Source organism: Perna viridis, chromosome 5 (genome assembly GCF_037379345.1).
Source record: "Perna viridis isolate PV_CMFRI_1.1 ecotype Kerala chromosome 5, ASM3737934v1, whole genome shotgun sequence".
Classification (NCBI taxonomy): domain Eukaryota; kingdom Metazoa; phylum Mollusca; class Bivalvia; order Mytilida; family Mytilidae; genus Perna; species Perna viridis.
In genome coordinates this window covers 10,510,531-10,537,923 of record NC_142449.1, presented here as the reverse complement: position 1 = coordinate 10,537,923, position 27,393 = coordinate 10,510,531, and the positions used below count along the sequence as shown (strand labels likewise).

General features: G+C 33.8%; 1 protein-coding gene across 4 annotated transcripts in view; it reads right to left on the bottom strand.

Annotated features, from left to right (window-relative positions):
- Positions 1-14,357: 14,357 nt before the first annotated feature.
- Positions 14,358-27,393, bottom strand: part of LOC148615938 (sodium-dependent multivitamin transporter-like) — a 32,700-nt gene continuing 19,664 nt past the window's right edge. For 2 of the 4 annotated variants that reach the window (XM_088582597.1, XM_088582600.1), the window contains 13 exons: positions 24,062-24,127; positions 23,518-23,569; positions 22,915-22,982; positions 22,028-22,182; positions 21,563-21,703; positions 21,013-21,139; positions 20,671-20,759; positions 20,113-20,398; positions 19,569-19,789; positions 18,461-18,561; positions 17,376-17,473; positions 16,558-16,700; positions 14,358-15,664 (listed from right to left, as the gene is read on the bottom strand). In XM_088582597.1, the coding sequence (XP_088438723.1) occupies positions 16,575-16,700; positions 17,376-17,473; positions 18,461-18,561; positions 19,569-19,789; positions 20,113-20,398; positions 20,671-20,759; positions 21,013-21,139; positions 21,563-21,703; positions 22,028-22,182; positions 22,915-22,982; positions 23,518-23,569; positions 24,062-24,127 (1,530 nt within the window). In that variant the 3' untranslated portion in view covers positions 14,358-15,664; positions 16,558-16,574. Of the gene's footprint in view, positions 15,665-16,557; positions 16,701-17,375; positions 17,474-18,460; positions 18,562-19,568; positions 19,790-20,112; positions 20,399-20,670; positions 20,760-21,012; positions 21,140-21,562; positions 21,704-22,027; positions 22,183-22,650; positions 22,852-22,914; positions 22,983-23,517; positions 23,570-24,061; positions 24,128-24,879; positions 25,071-27,393 lie in introns of those variants that run through there. The other 2 variants (XM_088582598.1, XM_088582599.1) reach the window with 2 other exon arrangements.

Below are 27,393 nucleotides of genomic sequence, written 5' to 3'. Positions count from 1 at the left end.
AATTAGGATGTTTGCCTGATTTTTATAAATGTATGTTGTATGCATGGGGGAAGATACGTCATTGTATGGAAATAGAAATTAATGTGACTAACGTTTTTGATATTCCCCTCTTCTGTAATCCAATGATTGTGAATGGTGATAGTATGTTATATATGAGAACATTTATAGAAGCAGGTATTATCAAGATTAAGGACTTAGCTTATGAATGCAAGAAAGGTTTTATGAAGGACACTTATATTCAAGATATTGTATCTCAAAAGTTCCCTGATGTTTCCGTTGATAAAATTATTAAAGTAGTGAAATGTATTAAGCAGTGTATTCCACAAGATTATGTAGTTTTAGTTGAAGAAAATGCAAACACTTGTAAAGCAACTGTTTTAAATATAATTTACAGCGTTAATGGTAGAAAGTATGCTTTACCTAATACAAGATCATTTTATGATATACTGTTAAAGACATTAACAAGAGAACCTAATTCTGTAAAATACTGGTGTGAAATATTTTCAGATTTTGATGTTCAAAAAGTACAAAAAGTTTTGAACTTTTCATTTTTACAAAGTGATTGGATTGAGTCATCATTCAAAATTTTCCATAGAGTTTTCTTCACTAAGGAGAGACTGATGAGATGCCAAATTACTGTGTGTCCAGTTTGCGAAGATGTGCATGAAGACTTGGAGCACTTGATCATTGTGTATAGATGTTTGACTCAGTTCAATGACTTTTTTTTAAAGATTTCCTACATAACATTCTGTGTAATAGTTCTACTAGCTTTGTCAATACTCTAGATTTCAATTATATATGTTACTTTGGTCTAGTCAAGAAGGATAAAAATATAAACTTATACTTCGTAAATACAGTTTTATGTGCTAGAAGATTCTGTGTAGTAAAGAGGAGAAATATCTCTATGAAAGATGATCATTTGATAGACATAGTGCCATATTTTAAAAATGTTCTGCAAAAACATGTGAGTTATGCATACTTGTATTATAAACAGAAGAAGTGCATGTATTTATTTGAAAAGTATTATTTAAACAAATATCCTGTATTAAGGATAAGTAATGATGAAGTACATATTGAGTTTTAATTGAGATCTGTTGTTAATAATTGTTACAATTCTAACCAACACTGTGATCATATGAATTAATGGGAGACTAGCACAATAATTCTTTTATGAATGTATTTATTTGAATAAAATTTTATCAAAATAAAAAAAAGAGCGTCGTGCTAATAACGCGAATGTCGTGGGTTCGATCCCCACACTGGCCATTATTTTTGACGGCATGAGATGAGCGCTGCACTTTTCTTTTCAATAGTTCGTCCGTTTATATAGCGTTGACTTCTAAGTTGTCGATCGTGCGCTTCTTAATTCGTAACATCTTGGTAAGTTCAAGATTTTACAGAGTCCGACCATGAACAAAATCCAAAGTTGATTATTTTCTTAACACACCTTAGAATGAGCCCATGGGCGAAAATTGTATAATGGACATATTGCGTAAGCTGTGGTGTCATTTAAATAAACTGTGGTAGTAGCTATTCTATTGTGCACTTTGTAAAACCATTTTTGATTTGTTTTTGTTTTGTTTGTTTTTGAATAGTTTAATGAACTGGGACAATATGGTTAAATATCTAAACTTTGGATTCTATCTTCCTTTATTTTATGTTTTTGTTAATTTGATGTTTTTTCGATTAACGTGTCGTTATTTGACGTTTTAGTTTATTTTGATGAAGTAACATTGTTCTGCTAACCGTGGAATTTATTTTTTTTTTGTGGAACCTTTCAGAGCTTACTTGAAGGTGTGTTTACACCTATTGGAGACCTTTGGTGATCTCTTTAAGTATTTGATATTTTCTGAAAAGTTCGACGATTGTACATTTGTTGCGTTCCAGCATATCTGTTCCTTTTTTTATTTTATAATACAAAAATGATTGAAAATTTAAAATTCATCTCACTTACTACACTTTTTGAAAGTTCATTAATTGATATCAACGTATTGCTATATTCCCTTAGGTTTTCCTTTCTATTTGCACCTTTAGTTTATTTGACAATATATTTTGCCTTTTTGCCTTTCCATATGCAATTTAATCACTTGTGTCGTAGCTCTTTCAACACAAACATTTCTCAAAACTCTATGTTGAATGCTGAAAAATATATCAATGTAATCATCTGTTTGTAGGTCCGTATAGTTAGTGTTGAAAATAAACAAGTTGCAGTATTGTTAGTTCAACGATGACATCAAACACTTCCATATTAAAAAAATTAAATCCTGAATATAACCGAAAAATGTAAGATAATGATCGTCTTGTTACCTCTATTTTCAGTTTTTATGTGTAATCCATTCGATTCAGTTCTCTACATTATGTATGTAGTTCGTCTGTGTTTCATGTGCTCACGATTAGGTCATGTTTTGGGGATTCTGCCGTATTTGAATTATCCCAGTGTTGGCGCTTCGTTATTTTATTTTATTTTTATTTTATTTATTATTTTTGCCGATATCTGTCTTCCATCTGTCATTTAACTGTTGGAGTAACATGTAATTTGCCTGCTTAAGGGTCGGCATTCAAGTCAGCATTACTTCAGTACATTGATTAAAATGTGTAATCAATAAAGGATGGGGGTACATGAAGCTATGTAGCGTCTACTAGAAGAAATGACATTATCTCCCTTCACTAAACTTGAAATGTTTCCAATTTTTTAAAGATCAAAACAAATTTTTTCATCTTTGTTTTTAACGAAATCTAAAAATAAAATTGATTTTCGTTCATCAAAAATAAACAAAGTTACATCATGTTCAATTTGTATATGTTGAAAAAAAGAAGAAAAGCAATTACATCTTATTTAATATTTTACGCTGTTCTTTAGATATATAAAATTAAGTAGCGGTATCCGGTCAGGGACGAACATATAGTATAGTAATATTTATCTTCTCTTTAGTGTGGATCTGCTGTGTGTTTTATTGATATGTTAGATGAATGGATTATCGAAAACATAATATTTTATAGGTGATATAATTTTCATAACCATATCATAATGTCAATATTGTATGTTATTTTTTCACTTTGCATTCCGCCAGAGAAATGTTTTACGAAGCGTAAAGGACTCTACATAGTTAAGCATTGAAGCTTCAAATTGAGGAGGCATTAAGATATAAAATTTACTTTTAACAGCCCGGTGTAAATGTGAGAAAAAAATCGTTGGGTATTCACGCATTGGTAAAGTCACTTATTTACTCCTGTTAAGAATGTTTACATTTGTACCTTTATTTCTACGCGTCAAAAAGCTTTAATCAACGTAAGTTGCAGTTAAATAGTGTTTTTCAACAAGTATTGACATAATTAAAAACATACTTATATAAAATTCGGTGTGATCAAGAATATGTTCCACTGAAAATGGAATCCACGGTATATAATCATGTTTTACCGTTGCCACCTCAACTATAGACAAGGTAGCACTGCATGACTAAATCTTCAAGATCACTGGTGTTTCTTGTGTTTAACTACAGACAGACAGACAGATCCTCGCTGTGTTTAATGTTTTCTGAGTACAATAAGTAAAAACATAATAAGCAGGTACATGTACAAATCATGTTTGATACATTTATAATTATTTTTAGCAGAAATCAACTATTCCTATAATTTTTGCGAAGTTTTAAAATATACAAATGAGAAAAATAACATGCTAATGACACTTTTCATTAGAAATTATAACCATGAACAGTAGTAAGTTGATGTGAGAAGTTTGAAATGGCTGCATCTAAATAGATGTTAACGCTCGCGCTTTCCGTTGGAGCCTCCCGATATTTCATTTCATCAAACATTTTGTAATCTCCGACTGTTATGTCCGTCTCCCAGCGAGAGCTTCGGAATTGTCAGTATTCATCGGTTACAGTGATTGGGAGAAAAAGGGGGTCAGGGAGCTCAGATGTGACACACTTCAATTTATGTTCAAGATAATTTTTTTGTCCAAAACATGTTGTACCGTATGAAATTGAACTGTCATAAATTTTAGAATAGTTTATATCAAAAAGAGTTGACAACACAAATATGTCGTGAAATGACGTTTCGTCAAATTTCAGAAAATCATAAATGGCGGTGTTCTTCTTTCCGCGGATTCACACCTACGCAAATGGTATATCCGCTCAAATGCACAAAATTCCATATCTTCAATTCAGTTCCAAAAACCATTTTCATTTAAATGTCATGTGGATATTATTACCACAGCACCTCAAATGATTCGCCACCGGGACGCACCTGCCCTTGTTTTTTTTTTAAGATTAACAGAAATTATAAAAGACAACTTAAACACAAACTAAAATATAAAGGTAAAATTTGCATGAAAATATTCGAAAAGACGACAAAAGCTGGACTGTTGACAACAATAAGCACGCCAGGACCGCTTGGCACCAATGTTAGAACTGTCATAACAAATACTTCAATTATAAGTAGGCTATAGAGCACAGCTATTGACACGTGACCGCTGAAAATTTACAAGTACATCCATGCTCTTCATAAACTGTGTGCATCGGCAAAGTAATTCATCTGGTAACTAAGGGTCAGTGTTTACAAATTCTTTGGCCTATGTTCAGAAAGGTGTACACTGAATACGAACGAAATGTTAGAAATTTTACGTTGTATACAAGAAACTCAAGCAACAGGATTTTGTTCGCACAAAAATGCGTCAGATTTAACATATATTTTGCATATAAACTTAGCAAAATCGAATTAACGTAGGGGCATGTTTGATATGTGTACATTGTACATATACATGCATTTATTGTACATATTATTTATTTTTTTTTTGGATAGAGAAGGCAGTCTTGAATGAACATTGTTAGATATATAAGACTGTTCTTAATCATTTCATGAGAAAAAAATAACAAGAGTCTTCATCTTCTTAACAGACAAACAAAGAAAATTGCGTTGATCAAAATAAGGATCAGAAGACGTAAAAGCTTTATTTGCGCAAGATATTAAAACAGTTTCCAACTTTGTAGGATCGTGTTAGGGAATAAAAAGCAACGCGATAATAATTATACAAAATTATTATCTTTATACAGCGTGTTACTATACACTAAGGGAGCAGTTATTAGATTTTTAGGAGGGGCTAGGATCAAATTTTCTATCACGCCTTTTAATTTTTGCGATTTATTATTTAATACAACGAAAAAATCAAAGTACTCATGTACTGAATAAATTTATATCGATTGTTGGAATTTTTACGCCTCAAATAATTGTCAAATTGCAACAATATCGAGTAAAAGGAAAGTACGGGATCGAATTCAACTTATCTAGTCGCGGAAGGTTGTCAAAGCCAAGGTGTGGTATCGGGAATGGGTTCTCAATATCATTTAAATACTCCTTTCGGCGTGCGTCTCAAGCAGCCTCTGACAACTAAAGTCCAACTTCAACCTTCACGACGTGTTTACCAACTGGTGGACCTGGTCCGGCCGTTTCGACTGACTGGAGAAGGAGCGAAGGCGAGTCACTGGCGCCTTAAAACCAGATATTCTCGGGTAGATGGGGCTCGTAAACTTTGGAGGGTAGCCCATCTAGGAAACGGAAAACTGATCTAAAACGTCCGTTGCCTTGCGGCTACACCGAAGACAACCTCGAAAAATCCAGGACCAGGAATCTGTAACTTCCTTCCTGTACTTCCAGGATCAGAAATTTTGTTCAGAAGCTAAGGTGAGATAACCCCGACAGAAAACCTAGAGTGCTGGACGGAGGTGTTGGGTGATGCAGCGCACTCGAACAGACCACAACACCAGGCACAAACAGCCAAAATGATACTTGAAACCATGAACAAACGATTTAGTGTTCGCCCTATGAGGATCCACCAGGCAGGTGCAGTGCCAGGCTCTGTTTCGAAGGAGCCCAACCAATGCTCCTGGAGGTACCTTAGTTTCGTCTTGTGGAGTCGGGGGACAAACAAAGAGAGCTATTGACCATAGAAAGATCAAATCGAAAAGGAAAGAGTAACCACATATTAACATCATGCAGTGGAATGCAGAAGGGGTATCAAACAAGAGAGAGGAACTTCAACACATTCTTCATGAAACCAATGTGAACATCTGCTGTATTGAAGAAACACATCTGCAAGAGGACAAACATTTTAAGATCAGAGGATACTAAGTCTTCAGGAGTGATAGAAAGGAAAGAAAGAAAGGTGGTGTAATGACTCTTGTAAAAAACAACATTAATGCCTTAGAGACAAAAAAAGTTTATGGACGAAGCAGAATACATTGAAATCAAACTATTGGGAAAAGCTCGTATAACATCGTTAACTTCTACTGCCCCAATGATAAGAAACTGTCACTTGACACCATACAAATACCAGACAGTTCATTCCTCATAGTAGATTTCAACAGCCAATCACAAAGTTGGGGATATAATATAGGATGAAAACCACCTTATCCTTGTCAACGACGCCACTGACGCGCCTATTTTTTATTCTCGTCGATGGCATACAACCACCACACTAGATCTAGCTTTCTCTACTGATGATATACGCCAAAAAAAAGGCACCAGGTCCAGATAACATCACCTATGAAATGCTTCAACACCTTGGCGCCCCATGCAGGTCCGGGTGTTAAAAGAATAGGCCTGCAGCAGCGCTAAGCTTGTCGTAAAAGGCGACTTAATAGTGCTCAGAACCTTAGCTGGGGGCTAGGGCGCTCTGCCTACAGAGCAACTGGGATGTGTGCCCCAGGTAGTGGAATGGGGTACCCCTGGTGTGTTACATGCTGGGGTTGTCAGGCTATAATACGGAAAACCTGACCGCAAACCATAGTGGTGCACCGTGTTGGGAAAGATGCCACGTTCCTCGCACGTTAAAGAACCCTACTGTGGTATTCTCCCGGAGTAGGAACCATAGGGCTCCGCCACAGGAGGCTAAATTGCCCGACCCTACCCACCTCTCCCTATTTCCAGTGGCAATCAAAATTTGTCGACCCCATTGTCCTTGTGTCCCATCTCTTTTTCATTTCATCATCATTTCATGTTCATTTTATCAATTTCATGTTCATCGTCTGAATATAACTGAAATATTGCTGCTCGGACGTTAAACCCCAACAAACAAACAAACAAACAATCAACACCTTGGCACCTTAACATTAACAACTTTGCGAGAGATTCTCAACCTGAGCTGGAGACAAGGTCAAGTCCCTCAGTGTTGGAGCCACGTGCAGGTCCGGGTGTCAAAAGAATAGGCACGCAACAGCGCTAAGCTTGTCGTAAAAGGCGACTAAATAGTGCTCAGATACCTAGCCGGGGCTAGGCGCTCTGCCCACAGAGCAACTGGGATGTGTGCCTCAGGTGGTGGAATGGGGTATCCTTGGCGTGTTACATGCTGGAGTTGTCAGGCTATTATACGGAAAACCTGACCGCAAACCAAAGTGATACGCCGTGTTGGGAAAGATGCCACGTTCCTCGCACGTTACAGAACCCTGCTGTGGTATTCGATAGGAGGAGGAACCTTTGCGCTCCGCCACAGAAGGCTAAATTGCCCGACCCTACCCATCCATTTCTTTTTTTCTTGTGGCAATCACAATTTCTCGACCCCATTATCCTTGTGTCCCATCCCATTTTTCATTTCATCATCATTTCATGTTCATTTTATCATCCACTTCATGTTCATCGCCTGAATAAAGCTGAAATATTGCTGCTCGGGCATTAAACCCCAACAAACAAACAATCAAACATCAATGTTGGAAAGAATCCATAATGATGCCAATTCTAAAGAGGGATAAGAACAAGTCGAAAGTCTCAAGCTACCCCCCAATTAGCCTCACAAGCGGTTGTTGCAAATTAATGGAACGTATAATCAACAAGCACCTACAGACATACTTGGAATCGGAGAACATTCTTGGTCATGAACAAGCTGGTTTTAGACAGTACAAGAGCACAGAAGATCAGAAAACACGTCTATCTCAAGTAGTCGAGGATGCATTTCAATCAAAGAAAGTAACGCTAGCTGTCTTCGTAGATCTTCAGAGAGCATTTGACAAAGTGAAAATTCTTAGATTTGGAGTAAGTGGAAGAATGTACAAATGGACCAACTCATATCTGTACAATAGAAGGGCAAGAGTACTCGTAGATGGGAAACATGGCCGAAAAATACTTCTAAAACAGGGTGTACCACAGGGAGGAGTATGCCACCGTCTCTCTTCATACTCTATATGAATGACCTAGTTCCAGAGCTACCAAATGGTGTACAATCAACAGATGCAGATGATCTTGTCCTCTGGTGCTCTGAAGAGTATGCAACTACTGCAAGGTACAGGATACAAACAGCATAAGATATGGTAGTCAAATGGGCCAATGAGTGGTGTGTTACCATCAATAGAGAGAAAACAACAGCAACCCTCTTTACACCCTCACCTAAAACCTAATCTGTCAAACTGACCATGGATGACATCCATATCACAATAGAAGACCAGCAAACATACCTTGGTGTAACCTTCGATAAAAGATTTACACGGAAACAGCATATAATGACAGCAGAAGCCAAAGCCAGACGAAAACTAAACATCATGAGAAAACTTGCTGGTACAAACTGGGGTACTAATGAAAAAGTTTTGAAATCTGTCTACGAAGGAAATATACTCCCATATCTAGAATATGGCTCTACTGCTTTGATGACAGCAGCTAAGTCTCACCATCAGACTCCAGATAAAGTCCAGAATCAGGCACTCCGCATCATCACAGGAGCCATGAAATCAACACCTTCTGCTAGTATGGAGGGAATTACAAACATGTAAGAGAATGTAAAGTTATGATACAGACCACCAAATACCAATGGTTACCAAACCACACAATGAATGCGAGACTAAAACAACTATCCTCAGGCAGACTCAAAAGATCCAGTTTCACTCTAGAAACAAGAGCATTGCAAAGAAAACACAAAGAACATCTACCTGAGCAAACCTATAGATTTTAAAATGAATGACAATCTATATGCAGAGAAGGAGGACAATGTATCCATTTAGACAACAGTTCCGTTACTCAGTGCCAAAGATGAACAATCAAACATCGTCAGAAAGATCGTAACAATGAGCATGCTGGAAGAAGAGTATCAATCAGAATTGTGAGCAAGAGTTTACACAGACGGTTCAGCCATAAATGCGACAACAAAAGGAGGGGCCGGTATCTACATAGAATACCCAAATGGAGAACAACAGTCAATGGCAATACCAACAAGACTACATTGCTCCAACTACAAGGCTGTAGAAGAAGCACTCATACATGCGGCAAATTATATCGAGGAAAACGCAGAAAATATGCAAGTAATATTCCTAACAAATGTCCTCCCCGTAATACATGCATTGACCAACAACAAACTACCACAACTTGAAAGAGCTATTTATTCCATCAAGATCCTTAAAACTGCCATATAGTGGATACGTTCACACTGTGGAATCATCGGAAATGAAAAATCAGATAAGCTAGCAAATGAAGGCGCTCATCAACAGCAAGATGAAAATCTTGTCTGCTACACAGAGATGAAGACCATCATCAAGTCTCTGCACAATACCCCTCAGAAGCAAGATAGCTACCATCAACTAAAAAGTTGAGCAAACTACAATCTTCATGCTCAGGACAGGACACAACAGACTCAACCAACATCTGTACAGAGATTGGAAAGTCATACCATCACCTATGTGTCCCTGTGGAGAAGCAGAGCAGAATACAGAACACTTTCTGCAGATGTGCAAGTTACAACAGGCACAGAGGGAGAGATGTGGGATAAACCAACCCCCATTACAGAGAAAGTGTATGGACCTGTGGAAGACCTACAGAAGACGGCTAGATTTGTGGAGAGGACTGGCATTTAAGTGTAATGGCGAACGACAAGAAGAAGAAGAACGTATCTCAACACAAGCTTTTTGTTATAAATCATAGGGTAATTAATTGGAAGGAGTGAATAACCAAAATATGATCACGAGTGCCGAATAACGCCTAGATTTAACGAGTGTACGGAACTTGTTCCGCGCACGAGTTAAATCTTACTGCGTTTTTGGCAGGAGTGATCTTTTTTTTTTGGTTATTCACGATAACCAATTTATTACCCTATGATTTATAACAAAAAGCTATTATTCGTTGCTATTTATTAACATGAATTTCAAATGTTGTGAACGGCGGATTGATTTCAAAGTTGTGACGTTTTGGCGGGAGAAAGTCCCAGAGTGAATTTACCTAATTTATTTCACAGTATGAATTATCGAAATTTATTTCACTGGATACATTCGATAAAACACTGCTATCTATATAATAACGGTTAATAATGAACTCTTTGTTTTATTTTTAAATTCGCCATTCTGATTACGAAGGACATTTAAAAAACACACACACCAAAATTCATGATGCATCGTAACGGTGCGGCAGTTTGCGTAAGATTTAGGTTCGATATCGGTTTATAAGGAACACCTAGATGAATGTACACAAAATTATCCGACATAGTGCATAATTGAAGAACAAACTACTAATTGGCCATTGTCAGTTTTTAAATTTCCAGATCGAAATTCAATTTATCGACATCCAGATCGAAATTTAAGCCATAATCATTGAAATAAATCATATCCTCAGATACACGATACTCTCAACTCTGTTGCTATGCTTTATAGCTCAAGTGTTACAAGTTGTTTCATAGTTGTTTTCATACCCGTAAACGATAAAGTCTTAGAATATAATTTCAACGATCATGTCTAGTGCAGGAACATTAGCCATGCACCTACAACTCTACATGTATTATAATAACATGCAAATGGCCAAAATAGTCAACTAGAGTAAGAATGATTACGAAAAAGAAAAAAATTGCCAAAATAACAACAGACCAAAACTGACAATGAGAAATGCATTATCGAAATTCCTATGCCATCGTCTATGCAAAGCGTCATTTTTATTTGTAATCTTCGGGCTTCCGATTTCACGTAGCGGTAACCGTACCAATAAAAAAACGCGATACAGTGGGTGATAAGTCAGTATGGCCTCAGGGGTTATGCTACTTCTTTGTAAAAAAGAATGACCAAAATACGAGGCCTGAACCCCTTTTCTTTATAAAGGTTCTTGATCGGAACCACTTCCCCTCTTATCTGCATGAAATATCTGAGGACATCTAATCCAATTGGTACTCAGCATTCCACTGTATATTTCAATTCTACGATTGATGACCATTTATAATCTCGCATGGTTTCAGTTCTGGCTAAACGTCAACTGGTTTATTATGAACGGGGCGCCAAATGGAACTTGATTTTATTGTAATCAAAATCAATTTTGTGTACACAAAATAGAATTCTGTCATAACAAAATAATTTTTGTAGTACAAAACTATGTTATACAGACTTGTTTAATGATCACTTAAATTTTCTAATGACAAAATTCAATTTTGTCAAATAGGTATGCAGATATTAATTTATTTGCATAGAAAATTGACTTTTGTTACCTGATATGGAAATTAAATAATAAAAGTCAATTTTGTGAGCCAAAAGTCAAGTTTGGGTCACAAAAGTCAATTTTGTATTCAAATTAGTTTATAGAATCCTTTTGATATGCAAATGAATTCTCTCATCATGATTTTGTAAGAAGGCCTTTCATTGGATATAGTAACCGCGGGTCTCGCGGGGTTCCGATTAATATCGAGCAAGAGCATATCAAAAGTGAAGTGCGTGAAAAAATGAATTCTGTCATGACAAAAGGAACTTTTGTCCACTGAAAAATTACTTTGTATGACAAAATTTAAATTTGTAGTATATTATAAATTTTGTTAATCTGAACTCATTTTTGTTGAACAAAGTTCACTTTTGTCTATACAAAATTGAATTTTGAGTACAAAACCACAAGAGTCCCATTCGGTGCCCCGTAATTATACGTCTAAAAATAAATAGACAACTTTAATAAATTGATACCGAATGACTTATTCAGGGATAAATGCATATAAAGAAACAGGTACTGATAAGAGGTTTGAGGTCAACTATTTTTTATTGGATCGTTGTTAATGCAAACCAAATTAATCGCAGTAAAAATTGTTTATTGGGTTTGTTTATTGGGCGTAAATAACACAGAGTTGAATTTGATATAGTAGAAATGCCTACAAAGGGTGACCTAACTATCTGCATTTGAACCTCAATGGGGGTATGCCAATGGGACTATTTTCTTGCGGTTGTGTCAAATAATTGCAGATGACATCAGGTTTTACAAACCTAAAGGCTCTGACAACAGTTATATCAATTCTGATCTAAATTGATAAAAAAATATATATATATATATTGGGACAATAATAGAACCTACCCCCCCTCCCCCATATAATCAAACAGAAGTTCCCTAATGCTTATACGAATTTATTTGAAACCTCTCATTTTTTTGTATTAGTCAACGCAAAAGTAAATCATAGAGTAGAAAACTAAGGAAATTTATACGGATACTAAAACCAACAATGGATTCAAGTGAAGAGACAGTGACGCGGTTCAAAGTTAGTGGTTGACAATTTTAAGGGCTGAAGTCATAATAATTGACAGCTATTCAAAATTATAAGAGAGTGTCCATAGATCTCACAAGTGTTTTGTGGTAGTTAAGTAGGACTCATTGGTACAATTAAGGGCATATTTCTACCTAGAGAGTATTTAAATTACTCACTAACCTAGCTGGATTTCTATTGCAATTGGAACTGGTCTATTTCAACTAGCTGTAAGTCAGGTCTCATGATACATATACAGGTAAGGATGGACTTTTTAAAGCAATTTCAAAGGTGATTTTTGATAGTTTTTTACTAAAAGGACAAAGCGACAAAGCATTAACCAAAAATCCTTATTCCCGTAGAATGAATGAATAAATGCACACTTTCAGTTTCAATGTTTTTGGGTAAACGCTGAATCTCACTATGAAATAAGTTGCAAAAGAGTGAAAAAATGTTTTTTTCTTTCCTGAATGGCCTTCCAGAGGGTTTTTGGTGCCTTCGATTGTTTCTCAATATTTCCTTTTTAATTTACAAACTTAATGCATACCATTGAAAATTTACCACTTAAATTACATTATTGTTGAGTTTTCTTTCAAAATTAATGATAATTTCCCCATGATAATTTTAGTAGTCAAAATAAGGCCCTCCTCCTTTTCTTGTATACGCAAATTGAAGTTAATTGCATTTGCAATGAACCGCATTTAGAAAAATATGATACCGCTAAATTTGGTATCATTTTTACTAAAGAGTAATCAAGGGAACCAAGGTTATAGCGGTAATCAAAAGAATGTAATCCAAGGACAAAGACCAAACATGGAAAACAGACATACACAACAAAGAACGCAAAGTACCGAAAATCATACATACTAAGTAACAAAAGTAAATGACCAACTCGGACTCCACTAAAAACTGGGAGCATGGACCAGGTGCACCGGTAGGGTAAAATGACTCTACTTACAAATGAGAATTGTCGTACTCTACCAACAGCGTAGAACATAGTGAAGCTGATTTTCATTAGATTAAAATAACTTTAATCGTCAATTTTAATAATAAAATCTTAATTTAAAAAGATCTTGCTATCAAAACAACATTTAATCAATTTCCATTTTTTTATTTTAACTCTGAAAACTTCTCACTTCCCCTCGTTTTTTGTTTTGTTTTGTTTTGTTTTGTTTTTGTTTGTTTTTGGGTTTTTTACCTGCATTTCAATGAAAGGGCAAAACTAATGGTTCAAGTGAACGAAAGAATGTGCGTTGTATTAAATTGATCTATGAAATGTAGTTATAAATTGATGCGAATACCGGTATAATACTCTAATATACTATAAAGAACAACACATTACATGTTATATCAGTTATTGTAAGTTATGATTACAACGTAAAGCAACTCTCATTGTCTGAATTTAGTTCAGCTTTTCATTTATTTTAGAATTCATTAATTTCAAAGATTTCCAGTTACATTTAAAACGTCAAATGTGAGTTTTAAAAGACAGAAATTTGAATGATATTTTAGGCATCGAATCCCATTAGATTGTTACCTGTATTTCTATTGTATAATGTAAAATAATTATATTGGTAAACACATAAGTAACACTCCAGATAAGAATCATGCAAAATGTGATTCATGGTTGGAAAGCCTACATATTTTCATTTTTTATATTTTGTTTAAAATGTTATAATTAACAGAAATTAACGTGGCTTTTCATATTACCTGTGCTCTTAGAAGATAAAAATTGTATAGAATGTACAGGAGAATTCATAACTAAGGGAGATAATTCTGTAAATGACACTAAAATACAATAGAAACTGTTGGATTTTCAATGTAGATTATTACCAACGAGCAGACATATTGGAATTAATGATAATATATTCCATCATATAGACCCACAAAACAACTTAAAAATATATAGTTTTCTTTTTTCTTTTTTTTTTTTTTGTATATCACATTTTACAGAATTTGCATGATTCTTACAGAGACTGTTACATAATACGTGACAATAATACAAAAGAAACTGACTTGCAACCAATGACTGTCTAGAACATTCAAAACCCGTTTGTGTGGGCCTTGTAAGTATAAGGGGAATCTAGTATGTATTACTATAATGCAGTTATACCTCGCACATTTCACATGAGATTTAATAATGAAATAATATTATGACGTCATTTAACGTCTTATTTTAATATAAAAAATCGTTACACTATTCCTTAATCCACTGACAACATGTAATTACGAATAACTGTAAAATCTAAATAGTATGATTAAAGGCAAATAGATCTGGTTTTCTTAAATAAACGGCAAATATGCTATCTCGTCAGTTAACCCCAAAACGTCAAAAACGTCGCTTTGGCAATCTACCATAAAACAACAAAAATGTCGGTTTGGCATTCAATACTAAAAAAAATGTTGGTTTGGTAATGATAGGGTTAAGTACTGGCGAATTTATGTTCCAGACAGTTTGCAATATAGCTGAATCTTTTATGAAGTTTTTGTGAGGTTGAAATGCTTTGTTACAAATGATCGTGTTGACAGAAACATGTTATTTAAGAAATAAAAACAGACGGACAATTTTGCAGTGTATTTCTAGCAATTTTGAACAGGAAAAAAATTCGATCTGTGGTCTATAAAATAAAGTAGATTGTAAGTATAACTGAGGTATTTGAACATCAAACAATACAAGTATACAAACTTCAAAAGTCCACGTGCATTCACGGAATTTCGTCTAAATTTCTTCACACCTAAAACATTTTTTTTACCAAAGAAAAGGGAAAAAATACAAAAAATAAAGTCTGGCCATTAAAGCCAGGAAATAAATGTATTTGCATTTTTTCGACATTATTAATTTTCCGAAATATTGTGTTGCTTCGACTTGATAGAAAAATGAACATGATAACGATGTTTAGGGTCGAAATGTGAACTTATAAAGTGATTGAAATATGAAACACATTACAACTACATGTATAGCGAGTGAAAACAAATAACAAATACAGCCGCTATAACATAAAAAAATGATTCTGTATAAAAAAAAAACCTTTGATGCACTGAAATGAAAGAGATCTTCCATATAACCAAGCTGAAGGACTTCATCTTCCAAAGATAACCAACTATATATAAACATTTAAATATTTGTTAAATCAATAATCCATCGGATGTGAGTCTGCTTATTGGTGTCCATTATGACTATTTAATCGTTACTCGAACCACCAAGACTTGAAACTGCTGAAAAACAGTAATGACAATTCAGGTAATTTCGTGACATTACAAATTAATTGTATTTTATTTCATCGAAATACGTACAGTGATTGCAACTGAAATCAAAATAAATCCACGGTTTACGGTATTAAAAACTTCTCAAGAGTCGAGAAACAAAAAAAACTCAACAAGAAACAAAACACATGAAAAAAACACTAAAGAAACTAAGAAAAAAAATACTGGAAGTATGCAAAAACTATCTCGTTTAGTAATGTATCCGCTGTATTTATGAAGCCATCAATTTGTGTTTTAAAAGGCACGAAAAACTATGAAAAAGATTATATCTTTTCGACAGAGATTTATTTTGACTTATTTTGTCCATAAATGAGAGAGTGAAAGACAAGAAACTGAAAGATCTTGAATCGCAAAAAGATGGTTTACAGTAAAAGTGTAAAAACGTAGAAGTATAATTCAATATAATATTGAGTGTTATCGCTTTAGCTAAATCCAAGCAATGGATATTTTTTTAGTCTTGTGTATGGTACAGCTAGAATAGAAATCATTATTTGAACTGTTTCAAACTCATTTAATTAAACAAACGGAGTCGCTTTTTCTACCGCTCTTTTTCAAATATGACATGTATAATATCTAATTTTAGATGTGACCCGCTTTATGATTGGATAAGAAATTTTGTCCATCATCTCATAGTCCAATTTTTGTAAGGTGGCTGTGACGTCAACTTTTTTTGCTGATACACTTCTTAATTTTTTTTATACTAAAATTAAATTACAAGGAATAGCTGTTATATGTTTTCGGTCTATTTGAAATAGATAAACGTAGAACATTTCATTTCCATTTCTTTTTTAACTTCGTACACGTTGTGCTGTAATCAACTGACGTATAAATAAAATTTCACTTACTAGGTCTCTGGCATTGACTACAATTTTTCAATTTGTTCTTTTACACTGCTGTTTTCTGTTTTATCCAGTGTGATCGAACCGTTCTCTTTTATCACTCCATTCACACTTTCTAAAGAGGGGTCACGCTTTTTAAGAACATTTAGCTGTAAAATGAAATTCATGTAAAATAATTCTATGTTGCTCATTGTTAGTTTATATGGTCCACAAAATACCCCCTACAACCTAACATTCGAAAAACTGAATGATTTATAATATAGATAGCAGTGATTTATCCAATGTTCCATGTGAAAATAAATTTCTTTAATTCACATGTGAAATAAATTTGATAATTTTTCCCATGACTTTCTCCCGCCAAAACATGAATATAATTCCGCCGATCACAGTATCTAAAATATAAAAAAATATGCAGTCATGAGGATTAGCATATCTGTTCTTTGTTGTGTTTTCCTGTTTTCCATGTCAGGTCTTTGTCCCCGGATTACATTCTTTTGATTTCTGCTAGAATCTTGGTTCCCTTGATTACTCTTTACAAAACCTAACCAATTTTATTTTTTCCGTGATAGAGCGAAGAAAATGAACACCAAAACACAGTTTTTCTTTTCACAGAGAGTTGGTGGTAGTATAAGTATGTTCCGTATCGCATTATCTAGGCATTTGACTACTTTCTATAATAAAAGAAATCAGAGACATTTTGCTGAGAACTTGGCAATTTCGCCAATGTAATCATCAGCCATTCATTTTGCCAACACTTAACACAAACTTCACAAGATGCAATTGTTGATCAGAATTGAAGAGAATATCTAAAAGAAAACACAAACTTCAACGTTGTCAGGCGACTGTGTTTTTGCAAGTGAAGCTATGTACAGGTATAACGGAGATAACAATCTTCTGTCGACAGGCTTCTTTCTTGTTCCACCTAAAATAAAAACTTTGATTTCTAGTACGTCTCAAGAAGAGTCTGGCATCTTAAGGTCTGGTAAAAATATTCAGAGAAGTTAAGGTTTCCTGTATATCTTAAGTAATGTTGTCCAAGAAATATAATCCTGGTCAGTACAAAGTTGACTGCTTGACATGTTCGTAGTGAATAAACATTCTTTATATCTTTTACCATCATATTTTTTTCTACGCTAGAAAACATATTTTACTGTAAACAGGAATCCTTATATACGTTCACTATATACGTTCACTTGGTATGAAGTATTGCTCATGCCATGTATGTGAATTTGAAACAAACTGTATTTGAAATGTCAAAATAAATACGTACAATACACTACTCGAGTATCTATAAACCGTTATTTACGTATATATGCTAAAAGAAAAATAATTCCAAAAAAAAAAAATAAATAAAAATAGTTATTTGGAAAAGGAGACAGAAAACGATCATAACTTATAACGAAAGTTCACAGAAGCTGTTGAATATGTATGCAGAATTTAAGTTTATATCTCATGCCAGATTAAACATTGAGATTCGAATTGTTTATTATAAAAATTTAGAGTAATATGTAAGACAGACCTACCACGATTTGTTGACTTTTGTATCAATTCTGAAGAAAGTTTGATAATTATTGTGCTGTCTGTCAATATAAAACACTTTTTACCATATAGAGATCTGGACCCTGAAAACTTTGATCTTGTAAACGGAACTTTGATCTAGTAATTGAATTTACTTTGAACAAAAAACAACATTCAATTCAGTATATACACGAAAATGGATTTGAATGACCACAAATACGACTCCGCTTAACATTTAACCAGTGAAGAAATATGTAAAAGATGTTTTTTTTTTTATTTTAGGTTTTTAATCTCTATATCAAGATCAAACAAGGAAGTGGTATTGAGTAACTAATCACGTGATTTTCTCTAGCCATAAAAAAAACAGTAGTGTCTTTATATAGCAGTTTACCTGTGAAGCAACTGATGAACATCGCTACAATAACAGCTACTAGTACTGCTAAAGTACTGTACCATAAATATGATATACTGTAAAAAGTCTGTAGACCAGTCCTAAAGAAGTGGAAAAAAATACAAAAATACCATTGATACATATATTACAAATTTCGATATGCTGTACACGTATTTCAAGGGGTAACCTCTCGTCATCAGCATTAAAACAAAGAATTTAGGAAAATCTAAATCTAGAAATGATTCAAAGATGCAAGATTGTTCAACTGAATCTTTCATTTCAAAAATGTAAGATAAAAATGAAATATTTTGATTTTGTAGTTTAAAGACTATTTATATTTTAAACTTTTTTATCATTATTAGTATGATAAAGATCAGTCAATCACCTTTTCGGGGCACCTTTTGTCACCTTTTTTTTTAGTTTTGTGTGATGTCTTGCTTTCCTTTTCATCAGTTTCCAAATGCAAGTGTTTTTTTTTGTCTACATTGTGTATACATCTCTGCTTTCTGTTTTCACGTCTTGGTCACGTACTTTAATTTTGGTACCTCTGAATTATTCTTATATTTCGTTGCCTCTAAATTTTTGCCGATATTTCATACAATTTTATTACTGATAATCATGAATGTTATAGTTGTACTCGTGATATTTTTCAGTTTCAGTATGTACTTTTTTTCATTTCTTCCTCAGTAATTTGCTTTTCCTTTGCTTTATATGTCTTTGTTCCTTGGATTATGATTGTTGGATTTCGATTCAACCATATTCATTCCCGATTTCCGGACATACTTGTTTTGTTATTTAACGTTAAGTTTTGCTTTGTTTTTACTACTTCATGTGATATATTATTTTCTTAAGACGAATTTTGTTTTGTATTTAGATATTCAATTTGATAACTACCTGCCTTAATAGAAATATTCTCCTGTTTTACCTATCATTATTACTATGTAAATTTATGATATAATAAACCTACAATTACAAATGAAGTGTACCGAACGGATAAATTCTAGGCAATAGTCAACAAAAGGAATAATCAAAGAAATTACATATAATAAATGGCAATATCAATGGAAAAACTGGAAAGTTGGAAACAAGTACTTATCAGTGTACTTACTTTTCAACAAATGTGGCAGTCATTGCTGCAGTTGTCGAGTTCACTGTAGTAGTTATATCAGTAGTGAAGGCATTAGTGACATTAGTCCCTATTAGGGCAACGAGAGATGTGTTGGTATTAGATGGACATGTGGGAAGCGGAGGACTAGGTCGAGTTGCTATTGCTCCTATAGCTAACCAGAATGAGAATATCATACTACATACCAGTCCTACTATAGCACCCTACAATAAACAAACTTTAACTTCATTGAATGACTGCTTTTTTTTTAGGAGAAAAGGCTGTTTGGTGTCAATAAACATTGTTCTATATTCATGACAGTGTGTTTATTCTTTAAGATATTCTTATTGTAAATATTGAGTTTCTATGTGTAAGGTTGTGCAGCTTTACTCAAAGCACAAAATACATAAATAATCATAAAATAATATGAAAAACCCGCTCTAATGTAAATCAAAGAGCAAATAGAATTTACTTTAATTTTGCAAATACTGGTAATGCTTTTTTTCGAAGACTTATATAGACTACGTATTTGAATTTGACTACTTACAAGTGAATTTATACACGGAAAGAACAAAGCCATGACAAACAGTGCCAGCAGTGGTCCTCCCACCATTCCAAATATACTCAATGCAATTTGTAGAATCAGACTTCCAAAGTATTGGGACAGGAAGGCTAAAGCAATGGTTATTAGACCATAAACCAGGGCTATAACTTTGGAGCATATAGTTGCCTTTGTCTCACTGATTTCTGTCTGTGTAAATCTCTTGTACACAGGTTTGAACATATCGGTCATGAAAACTAGGGCCAACGCATTTACTCCAGATGAAACTGTACTGTAAAGTTCAAATGAATAAATTGGTAAAATTTTAGTATGTCTAAAGAATAAAACAATGAATCCAAAATAGCGACAACTAAATTATTATATGACGAGTAATATCAGTTATCAAAAACAAACAAAATTGGCGATTCAAGTATTTATTTAAATTAATGTAACCTTCAACTTATTATAAAACGTCAACAATTTCATCGCTTTTTCCGTTTATCTTTAATTCAATGCTATGTTCATATGCGTTTGATTCTAACACTGCTGATGATTCAAACATACCTCAAAGAAGCACTAAATATACAAGCAACAAACAATCCTGGGACACCATGAACATCACCAAGAACATCCATCACTAGGTAAGGAATAAGCTAGCAAAGAAAACTAAATAATATTTAAGATTTTCTATGAAGTTCTGGCGTTTTTTTTCTCGAAGCTTTGGTTCTTAAAGCGAGGATATAATATAAAACTTTTTACCATCACTAAGATTTACAGTAACAATACAGAAAAATAAATAAAATAAAAAAGTTCGTCTGCATTATTGTATCTAAATCTGGATTCCCTTCAAGTTGCTAACTAAATCTAGTTATTGACCTTTGTGGCATTTTAAAACTTTTAACGTACCTGGTCATTTTTTTCTATGATACATGGAAAGGGGTTTTGATCACCATACTTAGCATATAGAACCAATCCAGTGTACACTAATAATGAGGTGAATATAATACTAGCTGGAAGCTGAAGGTAAAGAGCTCTGAAAATAATAGTTAAGGTAAGATATAAGTTACAATGAGTAAACTATTAATTTATTACACAAATTAAAATTAAAACTCTGGAATCTTTGACTGGAGTTAAGTATGTAGTAATTTTATTCTATGGATAACAACCATCGTGACAATAACAACGTGATAGCGAAAAATCAAGTTTCATTTACAATAAATTTTGACTATCAAGTAGAAGTGACAATTATTAAACTGATTGATCATTACATTTCGAAAAAAAATCATAGTAAACAGGCATTCAATTGTTTTTTGTAGTGTACATAAAGATAGTGACAAGTTCTACCAATCGGAAGCATGTAACTAAAGACAGTGAAGAGTTCTAACAATCGGAAGTATGTAACTAAAGAGAGTGACGAGTTCTAATAATCGGAAATATGTATAAAAGACAATATTACTTTTGTGCTCCTCTTAAGTTCTTCATACTAATGTATCTCTGAACCATAGCTTGATTTCCTCCATAAATGGTCAAGGACGTCATGAAACCGCCAATCATTAGAGTCCAAAAGGTATGTCGAACAAGAGGACTAGGATTGAAGCTGAAATACAAGAAGATAATAAAGTTAAATTGTATACTTGTATCTTCACGAAAATTCTGCAGAATTAATGTAATGTTTTTAATTCAAAACCTCCTGAAATCCACTTTAAAAATCTTTAAGTAAATGACTTTATTTTCCAGTACATGCTCATAAGTTGTCCCGTAAATTTAATAGTGTCGAGGCTTATCACTTAAGCGGTAGTAAAAATATTTATCTTATAGACGCTTATGTTTAAACGTGTCTTTTCCTCTCATGAAGTTCACTTTGACCTCGGAACACATTTTCTTTTTTCATAATTATAACTACACTGTCGTTGATATTTACTTGTCTACCTCAAGTTTACCCCCAGCTGACGCTTTTTCAAAAACATATGAAATTCCTCCTACTTCTATAGTCGCTTTAATAATTAATGTTAATAAACCAGCGAATACGATGAACATTTGGAAGGCATCTGTCCACATCACAGCTTTCAATCCACCCTGAAATTAAACAAGTGGCTTGTGTAATTAAGAAGCAATTTAAGACGTGCAGTATGGTTTTTCTATAAACTCATCAATATAAACATTTATAGAATTTTAAAAATTAAAAGTTTGGAAATTGATCGACACAATGTCAATTTTTTCAATGGATTTTTTTTTCAAATTCGATTAAGGTAGAAACGTTTATATGATACAGCAATGTACTATAGCAGTATAAAATGTGCAGACTAGACCGATAACGAGTATAGACACGAGCATGTCGATACTTATTATGGCTGTATAAAATGTGCAGCCTAGACCGATAACGAGTATAGACATAAGAATGTCAATACTTAATATGGCTGTATAAAATGTGCAGACTAGACCGATCACGGGTATAGACACGAGCATGTCGATACTTATTATGGCTGTATAAAATGTGCAGACTAGACCGATCACGGGTATAGACACAAGCATGTCAATACTTACTATGGCTGTATAAAATGTGCAGACTAGACCGATCACGAGTATAGACACGAGCGTGTCGATACTTATTATGGCTGTATAAAATGTGCAGCCTAGACCGATCACGAGTATAGACACGAGCGTGTCAATACTTACTATGGCTGTATAAAATGTGCAGCCTAGACCGATCACGAGTATAGACACGAGCATGTCGATACTTACTATGGCTGTATAAAATGTGCAGTCTAGACCGATCACGAGTATAGACACAAGCATGTCAATACTTACTATGGCTGTATAAAATGTGCAGACTAGACCGATCACGAGTATAGACACAAGCATGTCGATGCCCATAACTGTAATATAAATGAAATGACATCAAAATACATAAACAATTTAAAAAAACGAAAATTTTAGGTCAATATGCATTTTCGAATTAAGGCTTTCGTTCATTTTATACTTTTGTTTTGTTCGTTTTTTTTTTTTTTGTTTTTTTTTTGTAATTTTTCGTTCTTTCTTGTTACTCTGAATAAAATCATTCATTACACGATCAGTTACTTCTGAAGTTATACAACATGTAATTGTATATTATGTAAATCGCTAATAAATCGATGAAATTTTCTCTCCATCAAGAATGACTTGTAGGGGTAATATTTCGATTGGTTGGACTTCAAAAATATCTAGGCTTACTAATACGTTTTTTTAACTGTTGACCGTGACTTACTTTATGTTGTTAAAGCTAACAGTGCATCAAGGTATACATGTATCATCACATTTTCTGCAAGAAACTTAAAAAAAAACATAGTTGCAGTTTTCTCTAGGCATTTAATTATAAAAACAACAGAAAACACGTTTGAGGTGTACTTTTAAAATCTCCACCTTTGGACTAACCTTGGTTCAGGGCAAGAGCGGGGGCATACAGGACTACTGCCATGTAGAGTATCTGTAAAAATATCAACACTATTTCGGTCTTTTGGTTGTAAACTCATGTCAATAGCAAACATAAACAATTGTATGTCTTACCTGTGATTAAATTAGTTTGTTGTAAGTTTGCCTTTGCGTTGACAAGAAAAGAAACCTTGTATATCTTGAAAAACAATGCGAGTCATAATATTCACCAAAAAATCACCTATTTTCAGTTGACGAGATTACATCTTCTTGTTTTTGTAAAATGTTGTCACCTTAGGATCATGTGTCAATCCTCAGCGTTGAATGCTGAACTATGCCTTATTGCTGCTTTGTAAGTTAAGTTTAAAACTGAAGCCACTATTCCAGTGACATATTTCAATATATAAAGTTTTAGGTCGCTCGTTAACACAGACATCAAATTTATACTACAAAACAAATATTACCAACATACAACTTATTTTTCTTATCCATGTATCGAATTTTATTTTTTTAAAATTAGAAACATACCAAATAATACAAAACTTACCATCTGCAGCTGAAATACTAAACATCCTATAATTCTTGCGGTTTTGTTGAATCGCAACTCAAGGTACTAGGGGGGAAATACAGAAAATATAGTCATATAAATAGCAATAAAAATTGTGTGTAACACAACGAGAACTCTTCAAAATAAATAAATACAATTTGTGAATTGCGAGAGATGCAAACAGAGAAAAAAAAAACTACGTAAAAAGAATGGAAACAATCAGTCAATTGGTTATAGATGACCAACTAGTCATCCGAATAAAGGCTTTGAAATAACTGGTTGTTCTTTCGTGAATCATCTACTCGAATATCAAAAATTTAGCTATTTCGAAGTTAAATTCCTCTTCAATGTTGTCTACCGGTATTTCAGAGTAATACCCCTTCAATGCCGGCTATTTCAGGCAGTATATAATGCCCTTTAAATGCCCTTAGCGTTAGGTTTTATTCTACGCACAATAAATTGATTAAAAAGGTACTCGTAAATACACATTTGAAAGAATAATGAGAAGTTTTTTTACGTTGTGGTATGTTTATGATTTTTGTGACAAAAAGTTTCAGATTTCTAGCAATTTCCTTTATTAAACAAAAAGGTTATACACATGTCATGTATTATATATATGACGTTAGTCATAAACACAAGTACTTTGGTTAATGTTCATCTAAGAAGCAAATATCTAACAGTGTTGTATTAGGTTCTATATCGTCAGAGGCGTAGCTGCCTATACGTAAATACGCAGTTGCGTACTTTCGGAAAAAGTAACCAAAATAAAAACACACATTTTAAAGATTAAATAAAGGTTATTTATCACATATGCATACCATGAACTTAGTATAGGCTCTGAAAAACTTGCTCCATAATCGTTAAAATTCAGGAGTTTCCCTCAGGACTTTGCCTTGCCGGACTCACTGGGGGCCTTGAGCGACCTACCCCCAAGACCCCTCGCCGTAATTTTGCGTACAACTAAAACAGGCCTAGCTACGCCCCTGATCGTCACACATTTCCATTGAACCTATAGGATGTACATAAATTTATTTTGAGCGTCAACTTTAATGAAATGCTTACTGCGTATGTGTGATATTCACACAGTATTGAGATTCTTGACATGAAATCAAAATTAGGGAGACAATTGCAGGTCAAGGATTTATAATATCGGATGACAATTTTCGTCTTAGTCCAGTATTAATATTATTGAATACTTTCAAGAGACGAACCTTGAAAGGCGTATTAACATGACTTTGCATACTAGTACTGGATTAATGACTTACACCTGGCAAAAGATACATATTGATTTTTCTGAGGTAGTTTCAAATACACCTTTCATACATATGCAATGTCTAAAACTGTGCAGATTGACCCTAATTAATTGAACATTTTTTTTTATGTGATGCCTTACTGCTGGTATAACTAGACAACACTTATCAATTATTTGTCATTAATTGCAAATCGTATGTAGTTCATTTTGAAATACGATCGGGGATATGGCTGTCCAAATAATTATCTAAAAGGGTTCTACGGTTAAAGCAATAACGATACATACATAATTTACAATCGATATGCCATCATTTATACCTCCAACCACATTGTTATGAATCCTGTTTCCAAATCATGTTGCAATTTATTATTTCAAGTACGCACCTTGAAAACCATATTACACTGTACCAATATTATGCCAAATGTTTGTAGATGCTAACAATAAATGGGTGACTTGAGAGACACTAAATTCACTTTATTTGCATTGTGCACACTTTTAACATTATAAAGTATGTTTCCGATTGGTACTAATTCATTTACCTGTCAATTATAACCCCTTCCCCTCTTTAAAAGTAGTAAGTATAAATTGATCATGGCGCCTATTAGTCCATCCCCACTTTTTTCGTTACAGACAGTTTGTCTTGAACTACTTACCACAGCAACTTGATATTTTAACAAGCATCAAGTGAGTTTCCCATATTGTGGGGTTCGATTTTAGACCGTGAAGTGACATTCTGTTTCTGTTGGACGATTTCGTTTATTTTTTTACCATATATTCTCTATGATGCGGAACGGGTCTCTTTGAGTGAGCTTTGTTTTCTAGCATTTATTTTCATTTAAACACTATTGAAACTTTAGGACTCTGTCCTGTTTCATTCGCATGGGCTATCTATGACAAAATTTTCAAATGTTGCTTTATCACTTTAAATTGAGTTGATTATGAATCTAGAAGGCAACTGTAAACCGGAAAATTTCGCGCCGTCTTTTTTTTTGCGGTTTCCGCTATTAATCTGCTTTCACGCAGTTTTAATTCGCGATCGTTCATTAAATTGTACTGTAATATTATTCGAAGAAAATATTCGCGACAGTTTAATATTCGCGTAATGAATTTTAAAACATAATTATTTTCCAAGATTTGAAGTCGTGAGTAAAAATCTTAGTGTTGCTAACAATTAGTTGATTCTTTTATAAGGTAGTCTTCGTTTTAACTATACCAAATACGAAGGTTCAGTCTGCGTGAATAGTTATAAATTCTCGTCAAAAGGAAACAGGTAGCACCAAAACTAATCCACAAAGTTTGTCAGACGTCCTGGACCTACCTCATAAGCACTTGTAATGTCTAACTTATGAAACACAGGCAGTATGCAGTGAACAACAAATGGAAAAGTCATCATATTAGAAAAAGATATCATCCAGTACATTGTTCCATGGTGAAATATTTCAGTTGGTACTCCTAGCACAAGAATAGCCGACAAAAAACTGGCTGTTAGAGAAAGGGTAACTGGTAATAACCTCATTTGTCTCCCTCCGAGTAGGAAATCTGAGGTATTTTGTTTTCGTTTGTCTGTCCATGCGTAATATATCCCTATGCATGCAGATATAACTAAAGTTAACACAAAGATCACATAATCCGCCCAGTGAAATTTGGATTGTTCCTTCGATGCCATTTTGAAGAATTCTTATGTTATGTCATATTCAATTTGGAACATTTTGACGACCTTTGTTTAGATAACTGGGCTCTGGTCATTTAGGTCACAGGTAAAAGTTACCAATAAATGGGTTCATCTCCTTTATCTATATCTAATCAACTTTCAAACTTTAGGACACAACATGCATAGATTACATGTAGGTCGATCAGAAAAAAAACCAATCCGTTGACATTATGCATCGTTTAATTCAAGTTTTTGCAAAACAAATACTTAGTTTTTGTTTAATCTTTTTAAAGAGGTGCCGTTCAATAATTGAAGAGAGCTATTGTGGCTCGTGTTATTTTCTAAATAGACTGGGACCAATTATTGAAAAAAGAATATTATAAAAAAAAATTTAAACTCAGTGCAATATACAATAACGTTATCTTTTTT